At 46.2% G+C, this 15,817-nt stretch overlaps 1 protein-coding gene across 1 annotated transcript; it reads right to left on the bottom strand.

The window, feature by feature from the left end:
* Positions 1–784: 784 nt before the first annotated feature.
* Positions 785–13,488, bottom strand: Adgrf3 (adhesion G protein-coupled receptor F3). The gene is made up of 13 exons (XM_048804692.1): positions 13,476–13,488; positions 10,588–10,778; positions 9,029–9,089; positions 8,483–8,623; positions 7,940–8,116; positions 7,122–7,340; positions 6,028–6,237; positions 5,433–5,576; positions 5,078–5,274; positions 4,521–4,700; positions 2,317–3,696; positions 1,813–1,854; positions 785–1,720 (listed from the first exon to the last, which is right to left on the bottom strand). Exons 2-13 carry the CDS (start codon positions 10,669–10,671, stop codon positions 1,499–1,501), a joined length of 3,057 nt encoding a protein of 1,018 aa, XP_048660649.1. The 5' UTR covers positions 10,672–10,778; positions 13,476–13,488; the 3' UTR covers positions 785–1,498.
* Between the last annotated feature and the right edge of the window lie 2,329 nt (positions 13,489–15,817).

Here is a 15,817-nt window from a genome sequence, read left to right as displayed (position 1 = left end):
CAGTCGGTAGTACTTTTCCCTCCTCTTAAAAATGAAATCTTTCAAATATGCTTCTATCAGAGCTTACTTGTTACATGCATATGTCCCTGAAATTTATTTTTTACATTGATGTTTTTTAAAGGTTAAATAAAGGGGCCATTTAACTTCACCTTTTCCTAGACCTTAAAAAAACAAACAAAATTCTGTGCTTCTTCTCTAGTGTTTGGAAGATCAGCAGTTCCTGTCAATCAGTCATTCTTTCTTCATGACTATCAAAGAAATAATCAAAAAATAAATCAGTGCAAGTTAAATCCATTTTTATCCATTATATCTGTAACATGTCCTGTTGGTTAGTTAAAAGCTGGTGGAGACAGTTTTACTTGCAATTATTTTGAATTTTGATATCTTGATTATTTTTGCAAGCTTTCTTATTAGGTCACTAGGTGGCTTTAGCTAGTTTTTCTTGCTATTTTTGCTTGGATGCCTTGGGGTGAGAAAGTGAGCTATAAGAGAAATGAGTGTGACTAAGGGAAATCAAAGCCTGCTTTTCCCAAGGTCTGAGGTTAAAGGGGAGGGGTTCAGAGTATTGGGTCAGGGCCCATTTGGTGGATTCAGGCAAATACCATGAACTTTCTCACAGGAACCTGGGTCTACGTGCAGTCACCCTAGAACATCTGCCCTGTCAAAGAGCTTATCCTAAAGTTGGAGCCTGGTGACAGGATACCTTGCCCAATCTCTGCAGCCTGCTTTCCCCTCTGGACATCAAGCCCACAATGGCATTTCCTTTAAGACAAGTGTGTTTCAGGATAATTTAAAATTTGACAGTGTGAAAAGGAACTTTCAGAGAGAACTGGGTCGGGGTTGGTTGATGCTGTGCCTTCTCTCTGAGGCCCATCTTGAATGGCCACCCTGCCGGGAGGATCCTGCTTTCCACCCTTCAGGCTGGGGTAGGTCTAGGAAGAGGAGCCTGCTGTCCAGAACTTTGCCAGGAGGCCCTTTGCTAAACCCGTCCTCATTCCACGCTGCTCTTACTGCTCTGAATGAAGCTCATTCTTACCTGGCATTTCACTTCTTTTGCTTTGCTCCAAGATGTAGGTTTCATTTATGGCCTAGGAAGAGATGGAAAAGCCCAGTTGCAGGGCAGTCATTATGATAGTCCCTGCTCTGAAGTCTCCATTTTGACATTCTCCCCCTGGCTGGGCTGCAGTGTGATCCTAGGAACTTTACTCTCTGCTCCTTTGGTCCCATGTGTACTGATTCTGTCTTTTCCATCATGGATCCACGTCATACTCAGAAAACTGGGAATCTGATTCTGACTGCTTGACTGGCTTGCTCCCTCCGTGACCGGAGAACTGGAACCTAAAACCTGCTCATTCGATTTTTTTTTTTTTTTTAATGTACTGGGGATTGAAGTCAGGGGTGCTTAAACACTGAGCCACATCCCCAGCCCTCTTTATTTTTTTTTTATTTTGAGAAGGGCCTCACTAAGTTGCTGAAGCTAGTCTCGAATTTGGAATCCTCATGCCTCAGCGTCCCACATGCCACTGTGATTACAGGCATGTGCCAGAGTGCCTGTCTTGAAACTTGCTCGTTCCAATAGCCATCCCCAATCTTCTCCCTGCTGCCAGCTGTGCCCATCTCCTTTGGGAAGGCTATGGCTTTGAATTGAGCAACTCACCATGGAAATAGTGGAATTTGGAGGTTGGTTACTGTGAAAGCGTTTGCGTAAAGCCTCTTGTACCTACAGGAGAGGTAAATACCCCAATTATGCCAGCCAAGTACTAGCTTTCTCTTCACAGCCAGTCATGAGGGGCGTTAGCTGGGCACACTCACCTTCTTATCTGTGAGACAACCAAACAATAAGATGAAGACACCCTGTGAGGAGGGATGCGGGGATAAGCTAGTCAAGAAGAGGGAATCCACCCAAGTCAGTTCACTCCTATCTTCCTTCAGCCTCTGTCCCCTTGTCTAATCCACATCCTGAAGATTCCCATCTTGGTTTTCCTGCACCTTAGCACTGCTTAGTTCATGGGATCCATTTCAGCTGCTTTTCTTATGGTTATAAAGGATATATGAAAAGATTGAGTGCTAACAATTGCCTGACTTCTCTAGCAAAATCAGATATTTTACAGATAAGAAAGCCATCACTCAGAGAGGTTATATTACTGGTCCAAAGTTGTCCAGCTACACATTGGAGGAAATGTGTTCTATACATAGCCTTCTTAAGTTCCAAAACCTGTTTCTTCTGCTTTACCATGCTACTTCTATAAGAAGCAATTGGCCGTAACTTAAACCATCTAAAAGGGCAATAAAATGCAACTACCCTCAACCACCTACCTGGAAACTGTTGAGAGCAGTGAAGATATAATGAGGGACTGTGGAGACTTCCTCTAGCAGAGTGGCCAAGCCCAACCCCCAAGTGAGGCCAAAGATGGGTGTGAGAATGAGCAGGGCTTTGATCACCCCCAGAAGAGCTTGTCGCTTCTCTACTGGGGGCCCCTCCGACAGCGAAGGTCTCAACAACTTCAGCACAGCTGTGGCTAGTACCAGCCCATTGATACCCACGATGGCCAGTACTGGCCCCACAAAGGTGTAGAATGCCCCTCCCTTTCCATCTAACCAGCATTTCCCCTCCCTCAGGTATTGCCCTTGAGGCAGGTAAAGACCTAGGGTGACACTTGCAAACACCAGAGGGCACAGGTAGCCAAGGATCACCATCAGGGAGAGAACTCGGTGCTTGGACAGCTGGTGGAAGACAAAAAGTAGCTGGTGGGCCAACACCAGGGCCTGTGCCAGCATCCAAAAAAAGGTGGCCAGGTAGAAAAAATGAGTCAGGAAGGTAGTAGCCAGGCAGAGTGGCCTGAGGTAACCAGGAGGAAGGAATGAGGCTCCCAGGAAGATGGTGTCCGCAGCCAGCAGGCAGATGACCATGTTGAGCAGGGCAGCATGGCGGAAGAAGACGACTTTGTTCCGCACCACAACTCTCCACACCAGCCGGTACACGCCCAAGCACACAAGCAGTGCCAGTACAGAACTCCCCAAGCCCACCTGACTCAGCAGGTCCAAGACAGGATTTTCTGGAACAGTTTGTCGGGACATGAGGATGGAGAAGGCAGTGAGGTGCTGGCAAATGCACCAAGTAGCAGGGCTAGCAATGGCGGCATCTGCCCGGCACCCTTCACCTGACCAGCCCCCTTCACCCCCAAAGAGTTTGTGGTCCCAGAAAACACAGTGCAGAAAGTCATCGGTGTCCCCAAAGTCCATTATGACCTCTGCCTGGGTGAAAGCCTGGCCACCTGCCATGATGGAGATGACGAGCACCAGACCAGCAGTGGCATAGAAGGAGTCCCCCAGCCCTTGTCCATAGTTTGAGGGTAGAAGGTGATCCAGTTTCTGTAGTACCAGACTAGTAATACTGATGTTGGTTCCATTGTGAGCCAGAGGAGCCAGTGAGTGACTGGGAATCTCTGCCCACACCGGGGGCTGAGTGGGGAAGGAGATTCGGTACTGAGGAAGTGTGGGTTCAAAGAACTGACTCTGCAGCAGCACATTGGATGAGTTGAAGGAGAAGGGCTGATCCTCTGGGGACAGGCTGCGAACTAGAGTCTCCACAGCCAGCAAGAAATGTGAACCCTCCGTGGGCTTCTGGACCTGGGCCTGGGTCCACAGAGAGCTGATGTTCATGTCTAGGATGTTGTCTGTGGTGGTCAGGAGATCCTGTGGCATCCAACAGAGAGGTGAACCTGATCTCCTAGAGCCCACACTGCTGAGGCAGTGGCACTGGAACATACGCGAACCCCACCCCTACCCTTCCTAGTCCAGGACAAGACCTAGGCTGGAGACAGAAGGGGACGAGAATGCAGGCCTGTGAAGGAGGCCTTGCGTGGGATGTGTGGGTGGTGTTCAGCCAACTACCTGGGCATTTTCAAGCATGTGTTCTCCTGACCCACTCCCAGCCCTCTGACACCTCTCCTTTCTTCTCCATTGCTTGGGGCTACCCAGATCCTAAGAGGGCCCCTTTATAATTCCTTGACTCTTCTAATGCTGCAAAGCTAGGGGTGGTGGCCAGTGCCAGAAGGCACAATGTTTTGAAGTCAAGGGCCACATGCACGTCTGTGCACCCACATATGCTAGTGCTTCCAGACTTGAAGGATGTGTGATATCACTGCCCTCGTTATTATTTTGGTTGCAGCTTATGGACTGTCAGCTGATGCCCCTACTGAGAGCTGATGTAGGTGGGGCCAGCGAAGCCAAGTGTGTTTGAGTGTCTCCAAGTAGGCATTGTGTGGGTGCTTCTGTGTGAGAGATCTGGGTCTGAGTGTACGTGTACGCCTCCGTACTCCTGTCTCCACACCCCTCCCTGCCTTCAAGCCTCCCACATGTTCCCAGCATCAGGCCTTCTTCACACTCCATGACCTTGGAGATGATGTCCCAGAGGAAAGGAAGGGGAGTGGACACCTGGACTCCAGGTGTCTGTTGGACTCTAGTCTCTGCCTATGGTGAAAAGTCACCACCCTGCCACTGTGGCTCAGAGATCTCACCTCCAGGGCACTGCGATCAAGATGCATTCTGTCTTCTGCCACCACCTCAGACAGTGATTTCACGGTGCTCAGCAATGCTATTAAGTCAGAGGGTGAGCTTGCCACCCCCACCCGCCTTTGCAGCTGTGCCAGGATCTGTGGCACCTTCTCAGCAGGCCTGCCCTGGCCTGCCTGCAGCAACTGAGACAGACAGACAGTGGGAAGGGGGTGGCGGGATAATCCTCACAAGGCAGGGGCCACCTCCTCCTCCTGCCCAGCTCCCTGTCCCTCCATCTCCATACCCCATCCCAGGGGAATAGGAGGCTGATGGGGCAGTAAGTGAGCAATGATTCGGATATTAGGGGACAGACAATTGATGGGCCCGTGGTTCGAGAACATTATCCCACCCTTGGCAGAGTGATGGCCCCTTGAACCCCCCCTACCTACTTCCTGGCTCTGCTAGGTCTCCAGGTGAGAGAAGCTGAATAACCTGTGGGTGACCTCAGGAAAAGGATCCTAAAGCCAGGTCCTGAGGGAGGGGTGAGTCGTGGTTGGAGACATGTGCATAGCAGCTTTACCTTGGCTTTAATACACAAGGCCAGGATCCCCAAGTCTGTGCAGTCAGTCTGAACGGGCCCCCAGATGCCATCAGGCCTGCAGGGCCTCTTCACGACACCCATCTTATTCATGGGACATGGGGCCTCTGCCACGTGGCCAGCCTTGGTTACATTCCAGGCAACAACAGAGAAGTTCTCGGGGCAGGTAGTATCTCCATCTAAAGAATGATGATCAGAGGCCTTGGCAATCAGTCAAGCCTGAATTTTTTTTCTTGGACAGAAACTTGGGCAGGCTTTGAAGCCTGGCCCAGCCGGCCAGGGCTGAGAAGTGTCAAGGAAGAGGAAGAGGAAGTAGCTGAAGAGAAATTTTGCTTACCCTGGATGATGGTGACAGGGACAGGAAACCTGAGAGGATCCAGGTCCTGGCTCTGCAGGACACAAGTGTAGGTGGTGTCAGCGGCTGGGCAGCGCTGAATAGCCAGCACAAGACACTGAGAGCCTGAGGTGGTGAGTAAGGAGGCTGAGGCTGAGGAGATGAGAAAAGGGAGCCATTGCTGGCTGCAACAGGCCAGAACCCAGCAGGCCCAGACACACTCTTTTAGTCTTCTTAGTAATTTCAGAAGTAGATGAAATAGGGAGGGAGAGTGGAGTGGCGTGTGGGCATTGAACTACTGAGGGCAGAACTCAGGTTTTGCTGAAGGGTACCCTGGGGATCTCTAACTAGCTCCAGAGCTAGTTTCACAGTTTTCTCATTGGTATAATGGGTCTATTTCAAGAATTAAAAGAGATGGTGTGGATGAAGCATTTTGCAAAAAGTTATCTATACATGTGGTTGTGTTATATCAACGCAACTGGGATGGGGTGAAAACATTGTTGGATTTAGATCCCCAACTCTCAGCCTGAGCTGCAGCCTGGAGGAGAAAAGCTGCCTGCTGTCACCCCTGATCCCAGTAGCCATCCCCTTCCCCTACCTTGACTGCCCTCCTCAGGGCTCCAGGCAGCAGTGTAGGCCAGGTGTGTCCTGGGGATGCAGCAGCTCAGCTGGAAGCCAGAGGAGGTGGCACAGGAGATGGACAGCTTCTCTGGAATTCGAGCCACTTCTTTCTGCTGCAAAGGCACCCTCACCACCTGGCGCAGCTCCCACCTGAATCCCTGGGCCTCGAAGCAGCTCATGTACTCACCTGCAGACACATCTGCTGCATCTTGGGGTTCCCTTGGGCCCTCCTATGCCCCAGAATTTCTTTTGCTACCCCAAGCCACAGTCCAGGCCCACTTGATTGCTCCCCTCCTTTGCTCACCTCTCAGAGCTTAGCCCTAGCCAGAAAGGTCCTAGGATGACTCTTTTGGAAGGCATTCCCTGCCCCCAAAGAAGGATTTGTAGGAGGAAGAAGAGATTTGTAGAAGAGTCTCCTGACACTTTTTTCTTACCAGTGGCCATTAACTCTAAGGTGAGCCTCTTTTTCCACAGTACATGTCCTTCTTGTGCCACCCCCTGCCATTTAGCATCTGAACAATCACTGGTGTGTTCTCAGCTGAAGGAAACCATATTTTCAGCATTCTCTGTATTATAAATTTCTTTTGCTAATAGAAGTGTTTTCTTATGAAAAATAACTATATTTTCCAAAACAAACATAATTAGAAGAGTGACAATATTTCATATTTTTCCAAATCACATTAATGTCTTGCTAAAGGGAAGCCAGCTGCTTCTGCATGTGAGCTCTGTGATATCACTGCACCCCTGGGAGATGCCACTCCTGAGGGAGTGAAAAAGAGGCACCAACATCTTCCTACACTAGGACAACCATTGTGACTTGATAAACCCCTGAAAGGCTCCCAGAAATCCTAAGATCACATGGAAAGAACTGCCCATTTTTTAGAATTTTCCATGTTCTAATGGGTCCCTTAGCATTTGTTTTCCCTGAATAAATGAATGGAAAGACGAAAAGGATAAGGAAGAGGTGAAAAGAAAAGAAGGTACTGAAGAGTAGGAGAGTTAGGTGAAAGGAAGAAAAGAAAAACTGAGGAGGAAGAAGAAAAGGGAAAGAAAAAGAGAGATGAGGGCTACCTGCCCAGTACTGGGACATGTGGCTGATGCTGAGGACAACCTGGCCCTGGCTGGAGGTCAGGGACACCTGTGTTCCTTTCTGCAGGAGGATGGGTGTGGGCTTCCCTGGGCGCCTCAAGAACCATGTCAGGTTGGTGGCCTCCTGGCTTATGCGGAGAGTCAGGTTCAGTGTGTCACCAGGCATCTGCAGAGGGGAGTTCAGCCTCAGGTTCCCAGGCACTGCAGGGAGGCAGGAGACAGGAGAGCCCTGGAGGGTGACTCATGACTCTTTTGCAATTGCAGGATCATTCCTGGTCCATCTTCTAAGCCCATTCCTCCACAATCCCTCCCTGCCTACCGTTTTTCTTGTCCCTGGATAGGCATCTGAGTGTGGCTGCTGCAATTAAAGACCCTCCTGAAGCTGCTAGAGTCATTTCTTGGCCTGTTAGGCTAAAATGTAGGGTCACTCTAGCCCTTTCTTCCTTTGTCCATATGACTCTGGGGCCCCGTTCGTTGGCCTCATATTCATGGTGGCTATATATATATATATATATTTTTTTTTTTTGCCAACTCAGACAAGCAGCTGCACCTGGGCAAGCTGGCAGAAAATATAGGTTCAGAAAGTAGAAGAGGGATTGCTAGGGACAGGGAAAGGGGGAGGGTGAAGGTGGAAGACAGGTAGATGGACTTGACTGATTCATGATACATGCATATATGGAAATGTCACAGTAAATTCTATATAGAATTCTATATAAGAAATATAGGTTCAGAGAAGAAAAATATACAGAAAGCATATTTTTATTATGGCTATTAGTTTCTAAGTTCCCAACCCTCCTTACCAGGTGGCAGCAACTGACAGTAGCCGGGGACAGGATGGCTGAAGACAAGACAGCCACAGGGCTGGTGGCTTTGGTGCTGGGGGTGGCAGAGAAGGTGATGGGAGCAGACACTGGCATTCCACTGGTATCCAGAGAGGCAAGAACAGTGGCTGTACCCCGTGTGGTTGACATTACACTCTGTGACAGAGAGAAGGGTTGTAAGAGGTGGGCAGGGAGAAAGCCAGGCAGCAGCCCCAGAAACCACCTGACGCCTCAGAGGCTGTGCTGGACAAGGGCATCAGGGCATCAGGGTGAGGTTGGTGAAGTCTGGGCCTACCCTGTCTGCCCCTTAGGCCCTCTGCCCAAGTTAGAAGACAGGATTGTGAACAGGAGGAAGGGGTCTGTCTGGTGGGGCGGTAAAGAAGGAGCTAGGCTAGGGAGAAAGGTCAGGCAGCACCCAGGAAACAGGGAGGGGCTCAAGTATCTCAGGCCTGCTGGTGGTGGGAGGGAGGCCTGGGAAGTCCGAGTTCCATTCATTCTGAGCTGCCTTCTAGCAACTGCCACCTGTCGTGAGGCTGAGGCCAATGAGAGTTTTCAGGGAAGAGGAAGCTGAGGCAGGGAGGAGAGTCAGGTCCCTGGAGAACATTGGTGGCCAGGTCTTGTCTGAAAATTCCAGATGCACATAGGCTGAGACCAGGACCGATTCTACAGGAGACGAGGAACAGTTGGAGAGCAGAGGCAGCAAGGCCCCAAGCCCCATTTTGCCTCCCATATCCATCTGGCCATTTCCAGGAACATGGAGCTGATTCCTTCCACCCCCTTGGCCTGTAGGATGGCAATGACCCCTGCCCTAGCCACAGTCCACTCAGATACATAGTTTCATGTCCATTCTCCCAGCAACCCTACTGCATAGACAAGGCTCCCAAAGATGCATGAGTTTCTAAGGACCTCGGGCCTAAACACATGATGTGAGGGGTCTGACTGACTCACCCAGAGCCCATCCTCTCTCCCCTGCCCCTTCCTGTGTCCCCTCCCTGGTCTTTTCTTTCTACCTCCCTCCCTGCTCCCATTTTCTCCTTCCGTTCCTCTTCTTGTTGTCCCTCTACTCACCCCCTGCTCCAATTTCTTGGTCCAGTTGCTTTCCAGATTCCCCTCCAGCCTGACCCTGTTCCTGGAACAGAGGGGAGACCTCTGAGAAGAGTCTGAGCCCAGGTTCCTCCTGAGGCCACCTCAGGAGGGGGTCTGGCTAGCCTGTCCTCTCCGAAGCTCCTCCCCGTCTTCTTCTTTGTAGATGGACACAATACCTTTATTTTATTTATATATTTTGTGTGGTGCCCCACACATGCTAGGCTAGTGCTCTGCCACTGAGCCACAACCCCAGTCCCCCACCCCTGAAGCTCTTCTTTTTGGTGGGAATCAAATGTACCCATCAGGAGGGGAAAGCAGTCTTCCAGTAAGGAATGCAGGGATCCAGCCCCAGGGACCCCACCAGAGCCTGTCGTCCCACCTGAAGCCAGGAACCAGGCACGCCCGGGAGTCAACATGCTTTGCTTAGCTCCTTCCTGACCTGACCTGGGCCCCTAGGCTAATTAAAATGTCTGGGACTACAGCTCCAGCAGGAAGGCTGGGAGAGCTGGCAGGGGCCCAGGGATTTAGAGACCTTATTCTTTCCACAGGATTTGACCCAAGGATGAGGAAGAGGCAGCATCCTTCCTTAACCTCAGTTTCTCACAAATTAATTCATCAATTCCTTCCTCTCTTAAAATTGCATGTGCAGCAGCTGGGGATGTGGCTCAAGCGGTAGCGTGCTTGCCTGGCATGTGCGGGGCTCTGGGTTCGATCCTCAGCACCACATAAAAATAAAATAAAGATGTGTCCACCGAAAACTAAAAAATAAATATTAAAAAATTCTTTTTCTCTTTTAAAAAAAATTGCATGTGCATATGAATACTTACCTAAAACCAGGGGGATACACAGATATGGATATAGATAAGCTATAGTTAGATTTAGAATTGATCAAGACATAGATTTATATAGTGAAAGATACAGATATGGATTTAGGTTTGGAGATACAGTTTTAGAGAGATAGATATGGATATGTCAATATCTTGCTGGGGTAGTGGTGGATGCCTGTAATCCCAGCCATTCAGGAAGCTGAGGCAAGGGGCTCACAAGTTCAAAGCCAACCTTGGCAACTCAGCGAGGCCTTATACAACTGAGACCCTGTCTCTAAATAAAATACAAAAAAGGGCTGAGGTTGTGGCTCAGTGGTTAAGCACCCCTGGATTCAATCCCTGGTAACAAAAAATAATAATAATAAATATCAATATCTTGCTGGGAGAAAATAGATTGAAAAGGCTCTGCTGGGCTTCCTTGGATTTGCTCCATCCAGATCCCAAGTCTGGAAAGTTTCTCTTTCCTTTCCATTTTCAAATTGCCAGCATGACTGGAAAAGTCAATTGCAGCAGGTGTCAGAGCTCACAGGGACTCATGTAAAGAAACAACAGTTATCCCCATACTTTGGACACTAGGACAAACACTTCTAGATCCCAGAACAAACCCTTTCCTTCACCTGTCCTTTCAGCCCTTACCTTGCTGTCTCTCACAACCCAGGCCCCTTTTGTGACCTCTGCAGACCTTCCCAGGGTCCCCACCCCAGTTGTACTTACAGGCTGGAATGCTGGGGCAACCAGTGACCCCAGCAGGGCAAGAGGCATCACCAGGAGCAGCCAGGGGGCAGCTGGACAGGCCATGGCTCAGTGGAGCAGTCCCTAAGAGCCCTCCCACTGCTGCATGATGCAAATTTCCTCACAGGCAGTGCACAGATGGGATGGGAGGGAAGAGAGGAAGGGAGCCAGGGCTGAATTTACAGAGGAAGTGCCACAGCCCATGCCTGCTTAAATGGGCACTGAGGCCACTGGGAGACCATGTGCCCCTCTGAGAGTGGTCTGCCCATGATTCCCCTAGGGAGCACAAGACCTGGGGTCCTAGGTCATAATCAGTGATGGGTCTGTAAGCCAGATTTAGTCATGTTCCCAAGGATCTGGGAAATCTAGATTGTTCTGGAACCCCTCCAGGAAGCTGGATCATTGATCAAAGAGACAAGGTTAGAAATCAAATCAAAACAAAACAAAAATAATTGCTGCTCATTGTTATCCTAAGATACCATCCAGATAGTTTAGAGTCTTATTTCTTTGTTTTCTGGATTTTTTTTTCTCCTTTCAGTACTGCACTCCATTGAACCCAGAGATGCTTTACTACTGAGCTACATCTCTGGCCCTTTGTATTTTTACTTTTGAGATAGGGTCTCACTAAGTTGCCCAGGTGGACCTTAAATTTGTGGTCCTCCTCTTCCTGCCTCAGCCTCCCAAACTGCTGGGATTATAGGCATGAGTGACTTTTTGGCACAATGGTACAGGCTTGTAATCCCAGAAATTTGGGAGGCTGAAGCAGAAGATTCATAAGTTCAAGGCCATCCTGGGCAACTTTCGGGAGACCCTATCTCAAAGTAAAAAAATAAAAAGGGCTGGGGATGTAGCTCAGTGGTATAAAGTGTGTTTAATCCCCAGTACTGCAAATAGATAAATGAATAAATAATAGAGTGTGTATTTATGAATATGTAACAATTAATTCCACTAATGTGCATGATTATAATGCACCAATACAAATACATTTTTCCTTTCAAAATGAAAAGGGCTGGGTGCTGGGTATTAGCTCAATGGTAGAGAGCCTCTGGGTTCAATTCTCTGTACCACAAAATACAAACCCAAAAACTTAGGAGACAAAAAGAAAATAAATTTGACTTGTCTAAAATATTTTAAATTTAGCATGAAAGGAATAATTTTTTAACATAAGATAGAACATAAACAAAAGATAGAAATAGGTGTTTATTGAAAAAGAAATACAAATAGTTTGATCAATACATAAAAGACCTCCAACTTCATTCAAAAGAAATGCAAATAAAAATAAAAAGATGGTCTGGGGTTGTAAAAGTGGTACGGTGCCTAGCCTGTGTGAAGCCCTGGGTTCAATCCTTAGCACCACATAAAAATAAATAAATAAAATAAAGGTATTGTGTCCATCTACAACTAAAAATATTTAAAAAAATAAAAATAAAAAGATACTATTTACTATATCGATTATATTTATCATTGAAAATACAGTTATCCATGTGTTATCCATGTGTTCAAAAATGTATGTAAAAGGATATTCATGGCAGAATTGTTTGTGATAGCAAATGAGTTAAACAATCAAAATGCTCATTAAAAAGAAAGAGTTTAGGGGCTGGGGTTGTGACTCAGCGGCAGAGTACTCACCTAGCATGCATGAGGCACTGGGTTCAATCCTCAGCACCACATAAATATAAGATAAAGATATTGTGTCCATCTAAAACTAAAAAATAAATATTAAAGAGAGAGAGAGAGAGAGAGAGAGAGAGAGAGAGTTTTGCCAGTTGCCATGGTTCAGCCTGTAATCCAAGAAACTCAGAAATCAAAGGCAGGATGATCTCAAGTTTGATGCCAACCTGGAAAACTAATCAAGACTCTGTCTCAAAAAAATAAATAGGATTGGGGATATATCCCATTGATAGTGTGCCCTTGGGTTTTATCCTCAGTACCACAAAAAAAATAAATAAATAAAAATAAAGGGTAGGGCTGGGGATGTGGCTCAAGCGGTAGCGCTCTCACCTGGCATGCGTGCGGCCCGGGTTCGATCCTCAGCACCACAAACAAAGATGTTGTGTCCGCCAAAAACTAAAAAATAAATGTTAAAAAAAAATAAAGGGTAGAGTTTATGTAAATCTTGGGATTTCCAAACAAAATAACTATATTAAAGTTATGGGGGAAAAGGAAGCAGCTCTATTCCAACATATGTAATGAAGTTGAAAATATATTTTGTATATTATGCTTGTATTTATGTAAAAATGGGACTCTAAATTAGATGCTCTGCCTTGTACATACATAGACCATTTCCGGAAAAACACATCAGAAAGTTGTCAAAACCCATTGCTTTAGGGGAAGAAGGTTAAGTGTCTAGATGTGTCTGCGTACTGTTTGATATGTATTTCTTCTGACCATACACATGTTTTTTTGGTTGTTTGTTTTGTTACCAGGGATTGAACTCAGGGGTGCTTAACCATTGAGCCACATCCCCAGCCCTTTTTAAAATATTTTATTTAGAGACAGGATCTCACTGAGTTGCTTAGAGTCTCGCTAAATTGCTGGGGCTGGCCTTGAACTCACCATCATCCTGCCTCATCTTCCTGAGCTTCTGGGATTACAAGTGTGCACCACAATGCCCAGCCATAAACATGTTTTTTAATCATAGAAAAAAAAAGGAGTTGATTTAAACATACACTAAGTTCAAAGTACCTATGGTAGAAATTTAGCCCTGTGTATTTCCATGTCCACCACCAACCACCTCCAATCCCCCTTGCTAGGATTTACTGCTGAAGGGAAAGTAGGCACAAAGAGCAAACGCACCCATAGGAACAAAGACTCTTGTCAACAGTTGATTTCAGAAAGCGTGGAAATGGTGAAGAATTAATCTTGCAAACTAGAGAAAGAGTGAGAGAGAAGACACAGGCGTTGGAGGAGGGATGTCATCAGCACCAAGGGCACTGCCTGTGGCAGCTACAACTTGTCTCAGATAGGCCAAGGGGACTTGGACATCAAGAGCATCTGCTACAGTCACCAAATGAAGTCTATTAGCTTGCAAAGTGGCCTTGGAAAATGCTCATCAGGGTCTCTCAGGAACCTCTCAGGAAGAGAGAGGTAGAGTTGAGACCCAGAAGAATGGCTGCTTCATGCCAAGTGGGGACTGAGCCATCCCAACCCCCATTTAGGAGAGGCAATATCCAACTTGGTGGAGAGAAGCTTGGTCATCTGGAAGAGTTGACACTAACGGGACAAGTGGACTCTAGGAGAACTCTAGTAAGTTGATGGAACTGAAGCAAGAGAGACCCTAAGAATTCCACCTGCTAGAAACAATTTTTCCTAATTGATATCCTACTCATCTCATCTTAACCTTGACCAGATCAGTCCTTGACCAGAAGTGGAGGAGAGGAACTTACTTCTGCTTCAGTTAAAGTTGAAGTGTCTAGTGTGTATAAAATTATTTCCTTTTTTGTGGTGCTGGGAATTGAACCCAGGGCTTTATCAATGCTAAACAAGCATTCTGCCACTGAGCTGTATCCCCAGCCCTAAAACTACTGGTAGAAATGAGAAAGCAAAGATTCTTTTTTTTTTCTTTTTCTTTTTTTAAAAAATATTTTTTAGTCATTGATGGACCTTTATTTAATTTATTTATTTGTATGTGGTGCTGAGAATTGAACCCAGGGCCTCACATGTACCAGGAAAACACTCTACCTCTGAGCCACCACTCCAGCCCCATGAGAAAGCAAAGTTTCTATCGCAATAATTTTTAGGTTGTTCCTGTAATTTTAAAGAAGTTCGGACCATTTTTAAATGTATAAAAAAATACCTAAAAAAAAAAAAAGACTGGAAGGAAATGCTGTGGCTATACAAAGTATTTATTGGGTTCATCTCAGTATCACCCAGAGCCTGGCATCATGTAATTGAGGCCCTAATATTTTTATTAATGAAACAATAAATAAATGAAATACTTACACCAACGCACTAACAGTGATTGTAACTAAATGGTAGAATTTGGTAATGTTTTCCTACTTTTCTGAACTTTTCAATATTGTATTCTATAATGGAAAAATCTTAATAAAAACATTAGATTTTACAGTGTCATCTTCTTTCTATGGCCCAATCAAGTTCAGAGTCCTCCAGGTTTGTCCCAGTATCTCAGTCTGTCAGGAAGTGCTTACAGGCTGAATCAGGTCTTAAGCCTTGGGTGGGGTTCAGACCAATAGACATTTATTGCTGCCACCTACCTGCTCCCAGGTTCAAGGCCAACTGTAAGGCTATATTGGCCTTTATCTCTCTACACACATAATGATATTTAAAAACTAATAATTTTTTTACCTGCTGACAGCTTCTCTAACTACTAGTACAACTGGACACATCTACACATGTACTGTGAAGGCTGTTAGTAAGCAGACTTCTAGTACTTACAGTGTTTGTCAGGGGTTGCTAATATTTGTCACTCATATAAACCATTCATCAGATCTTTGTGTATTTGCCTAAATAACATTTGGGCAGAGTCATGAAAGCTGTTGTGGAATACAGGGTTTCTGCTGGTTGCTACCAAACCTTGGCCAGTGACAGCACATGTCATGGGAAGGGTAAGGAGAGCAAGGGACATGCATGGCAGTTGGTCCTGCCGAAAGCTTTGCTGCAACTCAAGCTCATTAATAGCTAAGCAGCTAATCCTTGGCTGGGGCAGAAAGCTATACACAAAGTATTCATTCATAACTGTTTGATGCCATAAAGTTAAAAACTTGTGAAGTATATCACAATAAGAGCTATTTTTAAAAAATATTTATTTACTTTTTAGTTGTGGTTGGACACAATATCTTTATTTTATTTATTTATTTTTATATGGTGCTGAGGATCGAACCCAGAGCCTCACACTTGCTAGGCAAATGCTCTACCACTGAGTCACAACCCCAGCCCCACAATAAGAGCTATTTTAACAAAAAGCTAGTGTATGTTTATGTCTCCATAGAAAAAAAGGTATTTCTGACATCAAAGTTTGTGAGAAGTGGCATAAAGTGATTCAGAAAGAGCAATGAGAGGCCTGAGGTTGTAGCTTAGTGGTACAGTGTTTGCCTAGCATATGTGAAGCACTGGGTTTGATCCTCTGCACCACATAAAAATAAATAAATAAATAAAGGTATTTTGTCCATCTACAACTAAAAAGATATTTTAAAAAGAAAGAAAGAGCAGTGAGAATTTTAGATCTCCTAATTTAAGCCTCTCACTCTGAATC

This window comes from Marmota marmota, unplaced genomic scaffold (genome assembly GCF_001458135.2).
Source record: "Marmota marmota marmota unplaced genomic scaffold, marMar, whole genome shotgun sequence".
Taxonomy (NCBI): Eukaryota; Metazoa; Chordata; class Mammalia; order Rodentia; family Sciuridae; genus Marmota; species Marmota marmota.
The sequence above is the reverse complement of the archived record's forward strand: the minus strand, read 5'-3'. Positions and strand labels throughout refer to the sequence as shown.